General features: G+C 40.4%; 1 protein-coding gene across 2 annotated transcripts in view; it reads right to left on the bottom strand.

The window, feature by feature from the left end:
- Positions 1 to 15,704, bottom strand: part of LOC127594583 (transmembrane protein 94-like) — a 119,204-nt gene that overhangs the window by 3,237 nt on the left and 100,263 nt on the right. Inside the window, exons 20-30 of one of the 2 annotated variants that reach the window (XM_052056427.1) lie at positions 13,890 to 14,022; positions 13,660 to 13,778; positions 12,898 to 12,997; positions 8,412 to 8,520; positions 7,240 to 7,426; positions 7,049 to 7,126; positions 6,878 to 6,963; positions 6,696 to 6,777; positions 3,525 to 3,688; positions 3,065 to 3,159; positions 584 to 677 (exon numbers count right to left, since the gene is read on the bottom strand). In XM_052056427.1, coding sequence (XP_051912387.1) covers positions 584 to 677; positions 3,065 to 3,159; positions 3,525 to 3,688; positions 6,696 to 6,777; positions 6,878 to 6,963; positions 7,049 to 7,126; positions 7,240 to 7,426; positions 8,412 to 8,520; positions 12,898 to 12,997; positions 13,660 to 13,778; positions 13,890 to 14,022 — 1,247 coding nt within the window. The remainder of the gene's footprint in view (positions 1 to 583; positions 678 to 3,064; positions 3,160 to 3,524; positions 3,689 to 6,695; positions 6,778 to 6,877; positions 6,964 to 7,048; positions 7,127 to 7,239; positions 7,427 to 8,411; positions 8,521 to 12,897; positions 12,998 to 13,659; positions 13,779 to 13,889; positions 14,023 to 15,704) is intronic. The other variant, XM_052056428.1, reaches the window with a different exon arrangement.

Here is a 15,704-nt window from a genome sequence, read left to right on the forward strand (position 1 = left end):
TGTACAGAGATCCTTGTATAGTTTCAAACTGAATGTGTTCCAATTCAGTACAATTTATTCAAGTATATTTAATGACTTAAACTTCATATATACTACTTTTTCGTCAGAGGATATACCTCAAAGGAGTAGATTATTGAGTCATCTTGGAAAATTGCTTCACTTTGTCACATCCAATATGGCTGCGTTGTCGATGTACTCAAGTTGCGTCAATGTAAATGTACAAGAAATGTTGTCTATGAAATACTTGTCAGCAGCTGTCGTACAGGGCGGCAATGAAGATTATGGGGAGGGGGTTTGAGTGGCAGTGCTGCACGAATAGAGTATGCTAGCATCTAATACATGTAGCAATATAAGTACTATGTGCCATGTATGAATAAATATTGCCACCCTCACACCCCCAATGCATTTCACGTGCGTCACTTATGTCTGCAGTCTGTTAACGTAATAATCAATGTGTGAGAAGCGTTCCAATTGCAGGAATGTAAAGGAAGTAAAGAAATTGACGTGCGATTTTACAAAGTAGATCAACATTTCATAACTGAGTGTCATTTTCACGAATGATGCAAAGAAGACTATGACTTACACCACAGGTACAGTGAGACACCACCAGAAATTGCTAAAAGGACTCTTTCGCCACAGAGACTGGGAACGGTGGACATAGCTGAGCGAGATGACCACTGAAAGGAGAGGGAGAAAAAGACCAAACGATTGCTGATGCCACTTCCAAACACGACTTTAAAAAACAAAGTCTTGGCCGAATAAATGTTTTACCTGATAAAACATAAGTCATAACAATAAATCAGGTACGGCAATAATAATGAGCAATATCATGATCTCATGAGGAGATCCTTGTGAAAGGATAATTATAGTTTGTCGAGTTTTCATTTTGCACCTGTGTGTGTAACTTACAACAAATTTTGCACCAATTGCTACACCTAGAAATATATATATATATATATATATATATATATATATATATATATATATATATATATATATATATATATATATATATATATATATATATATATATATATATATATATATATATCTGTGCGGAGTATGGACTGGAAACCCCAAGGTCAAAAAGGGAAACACCTCCGAAGGTGGTGGAGAATGACAGAGCGAAGATCCTGTGGGACTTCCAGGTCCAGACTGACAATATGGTAATGGCGAACCAACCAGATATCGTGATCATAGATAAAGGGCAGAGGAAAGCCGTTATAGTGGATGTAGCAGTCCCAAGTGATGGAAACATCAGGAAGAAGGAACATGAGAAACTCGAGAAATACCAAGGGCTCAGAGAGGAGCTGGAGAGAGCCTGGAAGGTAAAGGTGACAGTCGTGCATGTGGTGGTCGGAGCACTCGGGGCAGTGACCCCCAAACTAGATGAGTGGTTGCAACAGATCCCGGGAACAACATCGGACATCTCAGTCCAGAAATGTGCAGTGCTGGGAACAGCAAGGATACTGCGCAGAACCCTCAAGCTTCCTGGCCTCTGGTAGAGGACCCGAGCTGAATGAGGGACGGACACCACCCGAAGGGTGAGATGAGGATTTTTTTTTTATATATATAAAAAATAAATCCTCATCTCACCCACTTGTCCTTCATATCCTTGTCTTTCATATTTATTTATTGGCTCTGGAATTAATGTTGTTAATTTACCCCCTACATGGATAAACTTTATATATATCTATATATATTTAATATTCTCATTAATAAAATAAGATAATTTATTCTATTATTCTCTTATTTTATTACCCCGCATATTCTTAGCTTTTATGAAATATTCTGGCTAATTTATAAATTGGTTGTTTTTAGTGAAGCACAGTTTCAGCTATGCTGTGTGAGAGCAAAGATGAAGGGGAAGCTTAGAAGACTGACAAGGCTGATACCATAGACTGGTGAAAGAAAATACGTTGTGGGGAACTGCCGTCATAACAAAATGACGAATAATTAATTTGCTGAAATTCATTTGGCTTTGTTGGATTAATTCAAAGGATGATGAGTTCTAATAAGGTCAATTATTAAACCGGACAGATTAATTACTAGGCAAAAGAAACCCATCTGCTAGCGGGTATAAAAATCACAGACGATATAAAATAGTTTGACAGTTAATTGGTGAATGCAGCTCAATTTAACGTCTCTGTGTGTGCCCTGCGATTGGCTGGCAACCGGTTCAGGGTGTCCCCTGCCTACTGCCCGAAGACAGATTGGATAGGCTCCAGTACCCGTCACGACCCTTGTGAGGATAATGTCAATTGGAAAATGGATGGATGCAGTCAAGAGGTTTTGAACATGGCTGTATGCATGACTGGTTCGCAGCTCGACGTCGACCAATGACAGCACGAGTGGATTTATTTCATGAGCTGATTGGCTGTGCATCTTCACTGCCCCGCTCAGCACCTTCTCTTGTATCTCATCACATGGTTATTTCTCTGATCAGTGTCTCATCATGTGGTTGACTCTTTGATCATTGTTTGTCAGCTGTGGACTCTCTAATCAGTGTCTCGTCACACTGTTGTGAACAGGCTAGAGAGAGAGCATGTGTGAGAGCGAAAGCAAGTCAGCGCGAGCGAGCAAGTGAGAGAGAAAGAAAGGGGGTGATTGGGCTTATCTGAAAAAAGCAGCACTTTTCTCTTTGTCTCTTCCTCATCAATACAGATAAATTGTCTTATCATCTAAACATCGGCTGCACGGGGATAGCTGGCCAGCAGCTAGCTGTCAGAGCAGCGTAAAGTGAGAGTAACACATTGCATTGAGTGATGTTAAATGGTTAATCAAGCTTTGATGAGCAGTTAGGACGTGTGTTCACAATAGAGAGAAACAAGGGGAAAAAAGTAGGAACATGCATGACATTTGGAATTTGACTCCTTAGTATGACAAGTCATTGCCCAAAGTCATTGTAAGGAGGTTCTAACTTTGTTCATACATTCATACAAATATGAATGTATGAACGAATCACAGATTTGTACATCAAACATTAATACTTGATGACTTGGAACTGAAACAAAGTGTGATGTGATGTTAATGCTGTTGCCACACTGAAAGTGTGAGGACCAACCTTTATGTAAGACCAGAAACCCAGTCATGACTTTTTGTGTCAGCAGCAGGCCATTTGACAGATCACTGAACCAATGTGGAGCATGGTTTGAAGAGCTAAAGGAATCCAAACAACCAATGAATTTAATATATTTGCAATTGATACGAACGCACTGGCTAGTACATTTTATTTTGGTGTCAATTGATGCAGATATGATACCCTTTATAGTTGCATTTATGACAATGATTACCATGTCATTCAAAAACTTGTAATTACACAGTCTGAATTGAATGTCTGCTCAGGGTAGATGGACTTAGCATATTATTTTTATCATCACAGTCAAATGATTTACAGTATTTTTACACTTTTAAAGGAGTACTCAATCCATTGGCAATGTAAATATTGTTGCAATACACCATGGAGAACAAGAACAGTGACAAATTAACTGTCGGTTAATAATTGAATTTTTGACAACTCTTACCTGGCTATGAGTATATGCAGGCATTTTCCAGTGCCGTTGTCAAACGTGGTTAAGTTTGCACTTCTCAGACAGACCTCTTGGAGTGTGAATCCAAAGGCCAACAAATAGGCACACAACGTCACGCCAAATTTCAAAACAAAGCATCCAAGGAAGTAGTTTTGAGTCTAACACAAGGAAACAATAGGAAATGTTGAAATGCAAGGAAAAACGACTTAAAAGTATTTTTTTCCACCAGTGAAAACAGCTCACAGGTCAAGTATCTTAAACATGTTTGAGGGATGCACTTCTGAGAAACAATCCAAAAAAAATGTTTACAGCAAAAAATGGATGCATGGCTTGAGGAGCCAACGATGAGAAAAAAGGAGCGTCAGCGCAGTGCACCGATGCAGATGTTGAACTGGGCATCGCGAAATTGAAGTGGATTACGCGGGACAGGAGATGTGAGCCAATCTCTCTTTCGTCAATGGATTCTTCCTTTCATAGCTTTGCTGCTGTGAATTGGGAATGTTAGACTAAGACTAATAAATGGTTTCTCATCTTATCTTAAACTTTGCTTTGCTGCTTCCTGTTGCATTATGGCACCACTTTCTTATACACTTTGAGTCTTTCTTCTGATGGACCAGTCCAAGTAATTTTTTAATTACTCAACCAAATATTGGATCAGTATTGCTCAGCGAGCACCGTAGCTAACTGCTCAGCTGGTTACATTCCATTACAGCATTAATAAATTATTTTATATGTATTTTTATTCCTCAAAACATTACATACCACCACCTTCCTGAGCCTTATAATGGTGGAGGGTTTTTTTGCGTCCCAATGCTCCGAGGAGCCAAGTTGTCGAAGGCTTTTGACCGTGACAGGGTCAATCATGGTAAAAAGGTCCTAGGTGAAGGACCAGACAAAGCAGAGCCCTGGCTCAGTGACCCCAAATGGATGATTAAAAACATTGGTCCACGTTTTCCCATGTCCGAATACGAGTCATCGGGGACTCTTTCTGGAACCTGGGCTGGAGGTGGGGTGTGTGCTGGCAAGTGCCGAATGGCCCTGGAGCCCGCCCGAGCAGAGCCTGAAAAGGCAACGTGGGTCCCCCTTCCCATGAGCTCACCAAAAGTGGGAGGAGCCTAAGGGGTTGGGTGCCCTATGAGAGGGCCGGTGAAAAAAATGTGTTGACCTTGGCGATCTGATCCCGAGCAACATAAGTTAGCTCGAGGGACATGGAATAGTACCTCACTGGAAGCGAAGGAACTCCAGCTGATGTGTGAGGGAGAGAAATTCTGACTAGACAGTCTGGTTCATCTCCGGAACAGATTGGGGTTGGACTTTCTTCTCTAAGTTTAGACTCTCCAGCACCAATCAAAGGTTCCCTGTGCTCTTTACATTATATAACAACGACTGTATAGAAGTCCACCCTAATAATTACATCATCACATTTTCAGTGACACTGCCTTCCTGGGCTTGCTGCACAAAGATGACAGTTCAGCAGTTTACCATTCTGAGATCAGTACTTTTGTTCAGTAGTGTGACTATCTGACGCTTAATGTAAAGAACATTGAAGGTGATGGTGTTCAATTTTAAAGCTGTGGACGACTTGAGGGCGGTGTTCATCCACAATGAACCCATCATGCAGGTCCGTACTTAGAAGTACTTGGGAGTACATATTGATGATACACTCAGCTGCAAGGACTCATATTAAGTGCCTCTGCTCCAGACTGCAACATAGACTTTACTTTCTGCGCAAACAGTTTTTGGTTTGGGCAGAAAATCAATGCGTTCTATCAAACCACACTGGAGACTATTACTATTGCTAGTACTATAAACTACAAAATCACAACCTGGTACGGCCACCTATCTGTCCAGTTGAAGACACAGATTAATCGTCTGGTACAACATGCCATGAACAATCAACGTTCTCTCAAAACTACTGAAGAACAATCCATTATGAGACAGGCTCGAAAAGTACTGTCTGACTAAACTCACATTCTCAGCTTCTTCCTTCTGAAAGGAGATTTAGAGTTCCTCAGAGTGGGCTGAATCGTTATAAAGATTATTTTATTAATCCGTCTATTAAGATCATAAATGCAAATATGTAGGTAAGTGTGTAAATGGACTAAAACTATAGTTACCAGGGATTTTTTTTAAATGACCTTTGATTTATGTGCAATCAGTTTCTTGTGTGGTGTGTGTGGCCCCGGTGGTTATATTAAGCTGCTGATTGTAACCTGCAGAAGCAGTTGAGTGTCCATGGCAAATTTCCAATTGGGGACAATAAAGTACAGTGGTAGCTCTACTTATGAACGTTCGAATTCAAATTCAAAATTTTGTTACAAAATGTCTCAACAGGAAAATATTGCCTCTTGTTACGAAAGAAAGTTCAAAATACAAAAAATATAGTGTGGTCTGATACTCGCAGCTCCGTGTTTTCTGAATGCAACATACTTATAACTGCTTTGCCATTGGCTATGACCGAGGATCATGCTGGCATCTGATTGGCTAAGAGGGACTTCTACCGTATGTGTCTTTGTGTGTAGATAGACAGATATGTGTCTGTGCAGCATCCTCGTCATTCACTCCTCAGGCCACGAGGTGTTCCGATAGTTTGACGTCAATGTGAATCACCCAGAAAAAGTGTTCACCAGTCGGGCGAAGGACGCAGTTAAAAGTTAAATGACCATTGTTTTTATTCTTTATTCTTTATTTTTTGCATTATGCACAACTCTCATTTATTTTGTAATAATCTAACTGTAACATGTATTTGTTACATATTTTGATGCATTTTTATGCTGTATGAAACACTTATGTCAGATTTTTTTGGGGGGGGGTTGCGGGGGGTTGGAACGAATTAGGACATTTACATGGAAAAATGCGTCTCCACTTACAAAATTTTCTCATTAAGAAATTTCTTCCAGAACCAATTAATTTCGGAAGTAGAGGTACCACTGTACATTAAATGAAAATGAAATCAAATAATCCTTAAACACAGAAAATCAATTTCATTTCCTGCAGTAGGAGTGACACCACATATTTTCTGTTTGACTTGCAACAGCATTTACTAGCCAGCTGCACACACCGGAATTGGTAATTTGTGTTGAACCAACTCGGTTTAAAGTGGTCAGCATGAGACAAAAATCCCTAAAATGTTACAATTGCTCATCCCCCACTTTGAGAGCCTACCTTCTTTGGAATGGCATCAAGATTCTTGCCTGTGGCAACGGTCATGACTGAACTATCTCGAGGCTTTCCCAGAAGTGACAAGCTGTCAAAAGAAGATCAACTGATAATTCTGTTTTTTTTTTTTTTTTTTTTTAAATAGACATGTCAAAATAGTAATCTGAAGTCTTGTCAGGGGGTTCTACCTTAGCAGTGGGAAACTGAAGCATGAGAGCCAGAGGATGTCCGTGATGTTCATGGGAGGAGGGAGCTGAGCTAAACAGGCTAAAAACTGCAGAAAAAAACAACAGCTAATTTAAAGTGAACCCATATTTATTGTTTCGCAAAACAAAAGTATGTCAGGTCTCTCCGCTGACCTGTATGATTACCAGACTGAGCTGGCACTGCAGCAGAAAAAGGAAACACTTGCGAATGCCATATGTTGTATGCCGTGCCTGCAACAAATTCAAACCGAAGCCAAAACAGTCCAAATAAATGTAAAGCACTTGTCAAACCTTATTGTGTGTGCATGCGTGTGTGTGTGTGTGTGTGTGTGTGTGAGATGCACCTGTTCTATGAGCTTGGTCATGCTGACACTCTCTCCTTGGTGAAAGGCCACAGAGCAGCCAAGACTATTGAGTTGCCCCGACAGTCTCAGAGGAGACAGACCTTCAGAGCTCCTGTTGAATGCACTCCTGGTGAGACTGAAGGTTTCCCATGAACACTGGGATGGGTAAAGTGGATCCAGAGCAATACTATCAGAGGGAGAGCATACATTATACTGTTAACATGATAACAGTACTGTTTAACACATGTCAGAAAGTTGCATTGTTAAGATCAACCCTCCTATTATCCAAACTTCATATAGTCATGCCTGTTTTGACACAATATAAACACTCTCAATACTTATTTAATAGTTTTTAACTAATTTTTAGAGTTAAGATGTGCTGTTAAGTGGCATGCAAGGTATTTTCATGTCAGGGATGGGCAAGTTAAATGTGAGAGGGATCTAGAATTTTTCAGCAAGGATACCTGGGTGCCAAGGAGGACCATGGACCCAGTGATGACTTAAAAGCCATTTTAAATATAGACTAATACAGCTATGCTTACAAAATACATGCTGATAATACATTTTTCAATTCATGTATAAATGATCAACTGTCCGATCCCAACAGCAATGGGTCTGAGCAAAGGCAAAATAATAATATAAGCACATACCGTCCTTTTTTTTTTCCTGTGCAAAGGGCTCCCTTGCATAAAGTTACCATTCAAGGATGGCACAAAATTGCTGAACAAGAAACCAACATTACACTATTATGAGATACTTCGTTTGTTCTGCATATCATTCCAGATTCGCAAAAACAAAAAACAAAAAACAACAACAACAATTATTTGGCCCACTCACATTGCAATCAAGGCAATGTACGCGCAACTAAAAAACATATGCCATCTGGTGGTAATTGATTATATAATATACTGACTATATAAAAAAACACGGACAGTTCACCGCTGCATATGTGCAGTTTTCGGGAATTTTTTGTCCCAATTGCCCCATGTTTCTCATGGAAAAGGTATTTTGAATGTTTATCAGTGGACCACCAGTTGCCTATCCCTGTTTCGTGTATGCATGGACGTGAGGAAGTTGAAGGACAACTAAATCTTTCTCTCTCCCATGAACTTGGAAACACAATCATTTGTAGCATTTCGTGAAGCCAAACATCAACCCTTGTGTTCTCATACCTGAGGTCACTCTGCAGAAAAAGACGGCTGTTGCGGAAATTGGCAGCGCTTCCCAAACAGCATGTGACCTCCCGGTTCTCCTGCATGATCTTTATCATTTCGCACATAGCTGGAAAGAAATCAGAAACGTAATGGCAACCAGTCAATATTCATTGTTTTGTTGGAATTTATTTTGGGTGAACAATAACAGGACAAAATTTACACGACCCAATGTTTATGGAACAATAAATAATCATGTATTAGTATCTACAAAAAGTTTTATCTACTAATTGTTGGTTGGCTACATTATCGTAATCTACATGTGTTCACTATGATGATGAAACAACTTTTATCTTATAGTTCACCATCACGGTGAACAAGAATGTGAGCGTGTCACCAACGTTGTGCCTACAGGCGCCAGGCAGACCAAAAGCGCAGCACACAGGCCTGCTATTAAAAAAACAAAAACAAAACAATCAGCTACCATGTGCTGTGATTTTCTGGGAATGTTGCAGCCTAAAAACTTTTTTACCGATAATTTTATTTTGGAAATGTGGATCAAACAGCTAGCCATATGCATTAATCAGTGTTCGAGTAACTTACAATTTCTAAAATAAGCAATGTGCAATATGTGCCCAGCCCAACACATGAACGAGGACATATTTTAGACCTAGTTCTTGCTTATGGTCTACCGGTGTCAAACTTGGAAGTCTTTGAAAATGGGAATTCATATCACATGGCAGTTTTATTTGATGTCGTTTTATCGCGTGCTGCTGTTAAATTTGAGTGCAAGTGCCGGATTTTTAACCCTCTCACTGCTAGTCGGTTCTCTGATGCCTTTAATAACGTTGCGTACCTTCATCTAACACAGAGGAACTCATCTCTATATTGGATTTGGTGGCTCCTTTAAAAACTGTGCTGTCAAAACCTAAACCCAACCCTTGGTTGAACGACAGAACTAGCGCAGCTAAGCAGGGGTGTCGTAAAGCTGAACTGATGTAGAAAAAAGAAAAGTTGCTGGTCTCTTATCAAATCTCGGAAGACAGCCGGCGTAACTACCAGATTACAGTTAGAGGTCAAAAGGGAATATTTATCAAACCTAATAAAATGTGCTATTTAAAACTATTTATTCGGTACTCTTTTTTACAAATACCACATTCGACCCCTCTGTCCATGTTCAATGTTCAGCAGTGTTAAATTATTTTGAAGTTGTCTCCTTGACTTTTTATAGGATGTGGTTCGCCAGACTAAGCCTCTGGCTCCCCTTGTGTCTCTCTTCCTCCACATTTCTTAAAGGAGGTACTCCAGAGTATTGGTACATCGATCGTGGCCATTATCTTCTGGTATAGTTTCCCAACAGTTTAAACATGCTGTGGTCCAATCCTTGATCAAGAAACCTGGCCTTGATCAAGATGTGCTGTCAAATTTTAGGCCCATTTCCAAACTGCCTTTCATTTTAAAATTTCTGGAAAAAATGGTGCACATGCAGTTAAAATCGTTCTTGGATTTACGTAACATCTTGGAAGTCTTCCAGTCAGGTTTCACGATGATGTATAGGACAGAGTCAGCCCTGTTTCATGTTATTAATGACACCCTCCTGCCAAATGACACAGAAGACGATGTGTGTCTGGTTTTATTGGATTTAAGTGCAGCATTTGATACTGTGGATCACAGTATCCTGTTGACTCGTTCGCAGCACTTGGTGGGCATTGGCGGTTGTGCCCTTGAGTAGTTTAGGTTTGATTTAACTGACAGAACCTTTTGTGTTAGCCTTGGCTGCTCTGAGTCACGTACTGCCCAACTGTTGTGTGGTGTTCTCCAGGGCTGAATTCTGGGGCCTCCGCTGTTCTCACAGTATCTGCCCGTAATAGGTTCCATCTTAAGCAGCGGTCTTAAACTCAGGTCCTGGAGGTCCGCTGTCCTGCATGTTTTTGAAGTCTCCCTGGTGCAACACACCTGAGACTTGGAAAACATGCAGGACAGTGGCCCTCCAGGACCTGAGTTTGAGACCCCTGATCTTAAGGAAACATGAAATTTCCTTCCACGGCTATGCGGATGACTGTCAGATCAAAGTCCCACTGAGCAAAAAAGACACTTTCTCCATTGAGGCCACTTTTATCCTGCCTTGAGGAAATCAAGACCTAGATGGCACTAAATCTCTAGAATTTCAATGAAAAGAAGACAGAAGTGATTGTGTTTGGTCAAAGTGGCCATGTACATGTACCAAGAGACTTGGGCCATAAGGCTCCTGATCTTAAGCCAACAGTCTCAAACCTGGGTCTTAAACTGGACAGTGATTTAAATTGGACCGGAAAATTAGTGCCGTTGTTAAATTCAGCTTCTTCCATCTTAGGCAGCGGGCTAAAGTAAAACCTCTCCTTTCTCATGAGCACTTTGAAACAGTAATTCATGCCATTGTCACATCCTGGCTGGATTACTGTAATGAACTTTACTTTGGAGTCAACCAATTCTACATAAAGCGTCTCCAGTTGGTCCAGAATGATGCTGCTCACCTCTTGACTGGTGATCACATAACTCCAACAATGGCATCCCTTCACTGGCTCCCTATAAATTTTAGAGTTCTTTTTAAGATCCTTTTATTTGTTTTCAAATATTTAAATGGCCTTGCTCCACCTTACCTCTCCGAACTCCTTCACCCCAACACACCTGCCTGGTGCCTCAGGTCTGCGGACCAGAGATTATATGAGGTACCAAGAACTAAGCGGAGGCTCATCGGGGATCGAGCCTTTTCCGTTGCTGGTCCCTCACTTTGGAATGACCTCCCACTGAACATATGGCAAGCCCGCTTGCTGCCCATCTTTAAAACTCGTCGTTGAGTTGAGATGAGAACTGAGGCCAGCCAGGTCTGGAGTTCTTTGGGTGTTGTTTTCAGTTCTTTTGCAACCTCCTGGATGAGTTGTCATCAGACTCTTGGAGTAATTTTAGCTGGTCGACCACTCATAGGAATGGTGCCCAGTGATCCCAGTTTTATCCATTTGTGGATTATAATCCTGACAGTGGTTTGCTTCAGCCACAGAGTCTTGAAAATGTCTTTGTAACCTTTTCCAGATGGATAGAGTTCAATAACCTTTTTTTCTAATTTCTTTTTGAAATGTTTTGGATCATGGCATGATGCGTTTTTTTGAGATCATGTCGCCTACTTCACAGATTCTATTTATGTGATTTCTTGACTCAACAAATGTGGTGCTAGTGTGCTGTCTGTGAAATTGAACTGAGCTTTCCCAAAATTGTCATTGGTCAGTTACTTTGGAACTTAACCGTGGGGCCAATTACCTCTTTACATAGGGAAAGGTATTAATTTGTGTGTGTGTGTGTGTGTGTGTGTGTGTGTGTTGGATTCACCTGGCGCTTTAAGAGGGCGGGGCTGCCACTGACAGGCGACCGTTCGCGCTAAGTATAAAAAGCAGAATCGCATTATGTTGCGTTAGTGAATACACTCGCTTCTTCGTCGGCATGGCCCAATGGTAAGCTACGCTTGTACTTTTATTTAACAGAAATCTAAAGTTAGCTTTAGATTGATCATGACCGGTTGCTTTGTTTGTCTGCTTTGCATTATGTCCGTTGTGCTTTGTTTGTAATCAGTCAGTTACCGCTCGCAATCGGCAATGTAAACGGCGTGGGCTAAAGTGTTGTTAAAACAGTGGTGTCTTTATTTAACTCATTATGCATAGTTTTCATGTTTGTCTAGCTGTAATTTGGTTTTGAGCGAAGTACATCACGTTGCAGCTGGGCTTAATCATGCCGGCGCTCTACTTCCGGTTTGGACCGTTGGGAGTTGTAGCTCTTTTGTTCGTGTCGACTTGATATGTTTGTGATATATGGTTTCTTACGTTTAAAATGATACATAGTGAGATCACGGTTGATTAAAATATTTATTAAATGTATTGTTAAAATAAAATAATTAATGTAAATTCTATACTTATTTACACTGTAATGCTGAAAGAAAGACATATTCTGCATTTATGTGTGCTTATCAAGATATATTCTGCATTTGTGTGCTTTAGATTATTACCTGCTTCTGATACTGCTACTGCAACTGCTTTCATTTCATCTACATCTACTTTTGCTGCAAAATGTCCAAATAAATGTATTAAGACAGTACAGAAAGAGTGATCCTTCCATGCTGGCCGACGATCCCTTTTCAGAGGGCCGTGAAAAACGGAATTAACTGAACTGAACTGTGTGTGTGTGTGTGTGTGTGTGTGGGGGGGGGGGGGGGGGGGTTATAAATGAAATTGGTATTTAGAAACTGCATTTCCTTGGGTAGTCTCTGTGTGATATCAAAATTGGTTTAATGAACTGAAAGCTTTGTATGTGATAAATATGAATGGATTACAGAAATCATAAAGGGGACAAATATAAATTCACAGTACATAACGAAAAAAGAGAAACAGAAAAATGAGAACATAATGTACCTCGACTGAAGTACAGAAGTTCATGTTTGTTTTATTTTCCAGAGCTACCCAATCATTGGAAGATGACTCACTGTCAGGGGTGCAGTCAGTAAAGAGTGGCACCAATAGAGGCACGTTGTCTATGTTCTTCAAATGAGGTCGAACCTGGTGAATACCACGTGGAAGCTTTGCCTAAAGACAAGTCACGAATGAGAAACGGGACAGCAAAAATCCTTGTGTAATAACTATTAACAACTACCGTATTTTCCACAGTAAAAGGAGCGCCTAAAAGCCTTCCATTTTCTTATAAACTCACAGCGTGCGTTAAAATCCGATGCACCTTGTGTATGGTCATTACGGTCATAGGCCGACCCTAAAATGGCTTCTTGTTAGAGACATGCTTACAACGCAGAGTTCAAACTTAAGGCGATCGGGTTCGCAGTTGAAGACGGAAATAGAGCAGCGGCAAGAGAGTTCAACATTAACGAGTCAATGTTATAACTTGCTGTTGGTTAAGTGAACTGTGTCGCTATATAAATCAGGTTGTAGTGTAGTGTTCGGTTGGCATTTCCTTGAGCATATCTCTATCTAGTGGATGAATTGTACATTGCGTCTTAAAATGCAGTATGTCCAAAAGATGCAAAAAAAATTCCAAAATCGGCCATTCATTGAAGGTGTGCCTCATAATCCAGTTTGCCTTTTAGTGTGGAAGATAAGGTATTTCATAAAAATGGGTCAGATGGAATTCATTTCTCCATTTGATTGGATAAGCTGCAGAAACTAGTTATTCGTGACGGTTTGAAAATATATATTTTTGGTACTTGTTAATTGTGTTAATTAAAGATGATTGTTACCCGATTGCAATCTTCCAGAAAGCTGGGCACATCGCTGTCTGTGGGCTGGAAACTTGCCAGGTCCGGATGGACCTCCTCCTCTGCCAACAATGGACCTTCTGCTTCATCTGGAGAATCTGCTTTAATTTTTAATTTATGCATTATGTATTTTAAAGTGACACTCAGAAATACCCTTGAGGAAATCGACAAGATAAACACATTTTCCACATGAATAACAACTAAATTGGCACCTTGGTTCAAGTCTTCATGGAGGGAAACATGACAGGGGCTGGAGGGAGCCCCTTCACATGAACCATCACCATTCGAAGTCAGTGAGATATGACAGTTCCAACCAGTCTCCAATCCCATCTTCTCTGCAAAGACCTGCACACACCAAATTGCATGAAGAATCACACTGCGTGATTTTTTTTTTTTTGTTATTAAACGTTTTATTACTTTTTTTTTTTAAACAGAAAAAAAGGAAAACATGGTCACGTGTTTAAATACATAGAACATCTTCAGTTCCGGGCATCAAAATAGAACATACATCACATAAACATCCCAGTGAAACGGGTTACAACTCCTGCACTCCCACATATGCAATGTCCTGAACACTGTGCCATATGAGTACGAAAATACTGAAATAAAATAATAATAATAAACAAAAATAAACCAAATTGAGTGGAATGGGGCCAGTAGGGTAAGTTAACTATCTGTTCAAGCACTTCCTTAGGTTTCCGTAAACTTTATCCAGGTATCCCATAACGTCTCAAATTTCTCTCGCTCGCCTCGAACAATAAATGTCAGCTAATCCATTTCAAAAATTACCCCAACCACCTTAATCCACTCCTTTACTGTTGGGGGATCTTTTGTCAGCCATCTTCTTGTGATTGCTTTTTTGCTTGCTAACAACAAGATGTTGTAGGTGTATTTCTGGGCAAAGTTAATGGTGAAGTCAGGTTCCAGTCCCAAGTACAGGGCTTCAAAAGTCGGAGGGACCACTGTTCCCATAATCCTACCCATAGTCATCCTCATCTCTTCCCAGTCATTGGAGATGACCCTGATGGTTAAAAACAATTCCGGGAAAGAGGTAGCTGGTTTTCCCAGAAATATTAATATATCGTCCGCAAATAGGGCTAACTTGTGAGTATCCTGTCCAACGGATATCCCCTCGATCTCGTCTTTCTGCCTTATCCACTGACTTAGGGGCTCTATAAAATAGGGCAGCCCTGTCGGCATTCCCTTTCTAGACCAAAAAAGTCAGTCGATCCTCCATGTATCCTTACTTTTGCTATTGGCATATCGTATATATAGCCTACGTAGTTCTTATAAAATTGTCTTTAAATTTAAATCTCCGTCGTACTTTATATAGATATGACCAGTTGACACAGTCAAAGGGCTTTTCCGCATCCAAACCCAGCAAAACGGCTTCTAAATCATGTGCCTTTATGTGAGCAATTATGTATAAGGATCTTCTGACGTTATCCATAGTCTGTCTTTGCCTAATAAAGCCGGTCTGATCTAAGTGTACGATATCTGGAAGTACCAATTCCAGACGCCTTGCTAAAATTGATGTAAAAAGTTGGTTCAAGATACGAATTGGACAGAAATTTGTCTGTTTTGTCCTTCCCATCTTTTGGTATCAAAGCAATGTTTGCCTCTCTCCAAGAAGGGGGGATGGCTCCATTTGCCAGGACCCATTGGCATGTTCTCGGTAGTAGTGGAGATAAAATATCACTCTAAGTCTTGTACCACTCAGAGGGGAAGCCATCTGTGTCTGGGCATTTTTTCGGCTTTAGTCGGGAAATAGCCTTCTGTAATTCACTCAAAAACACTTCAGCCATGAGAACTTCATTTTGATCTCCTGAGACCAATGGGAGGTTGAGTGATTCCAAAATAGCATCAGGAGCCTTTGAGAATCGAGATCTTTATAATAGTGTATCTTTCAAAGCAACTTTGGATATCCTTGAAGTCATGTTTCATTTGTCTGGTACATTGGTCCTTAATTTTATGTACCACCCTCTCTGCTTGTTGTTTCCTTAATTTATATGCCAGGATTCTCGTTG

This window comes from Hippocampus zosterae, unplaced genomic scaffold, assembly GCF_025434085.1.
Source record: "Hippocampus zosterae strain Florida unplaced genomic scaffold, ASM2543408v3 HiC_scaffold_22, whole genome shotgun sequence".
NCBI classification, from domain to species: Eukaryota; Metazoa; Chordata; class Actinopteri; order Syngnathiformes; family Syngnathidae; genus Hippocampus; species Hippocampus zosterae.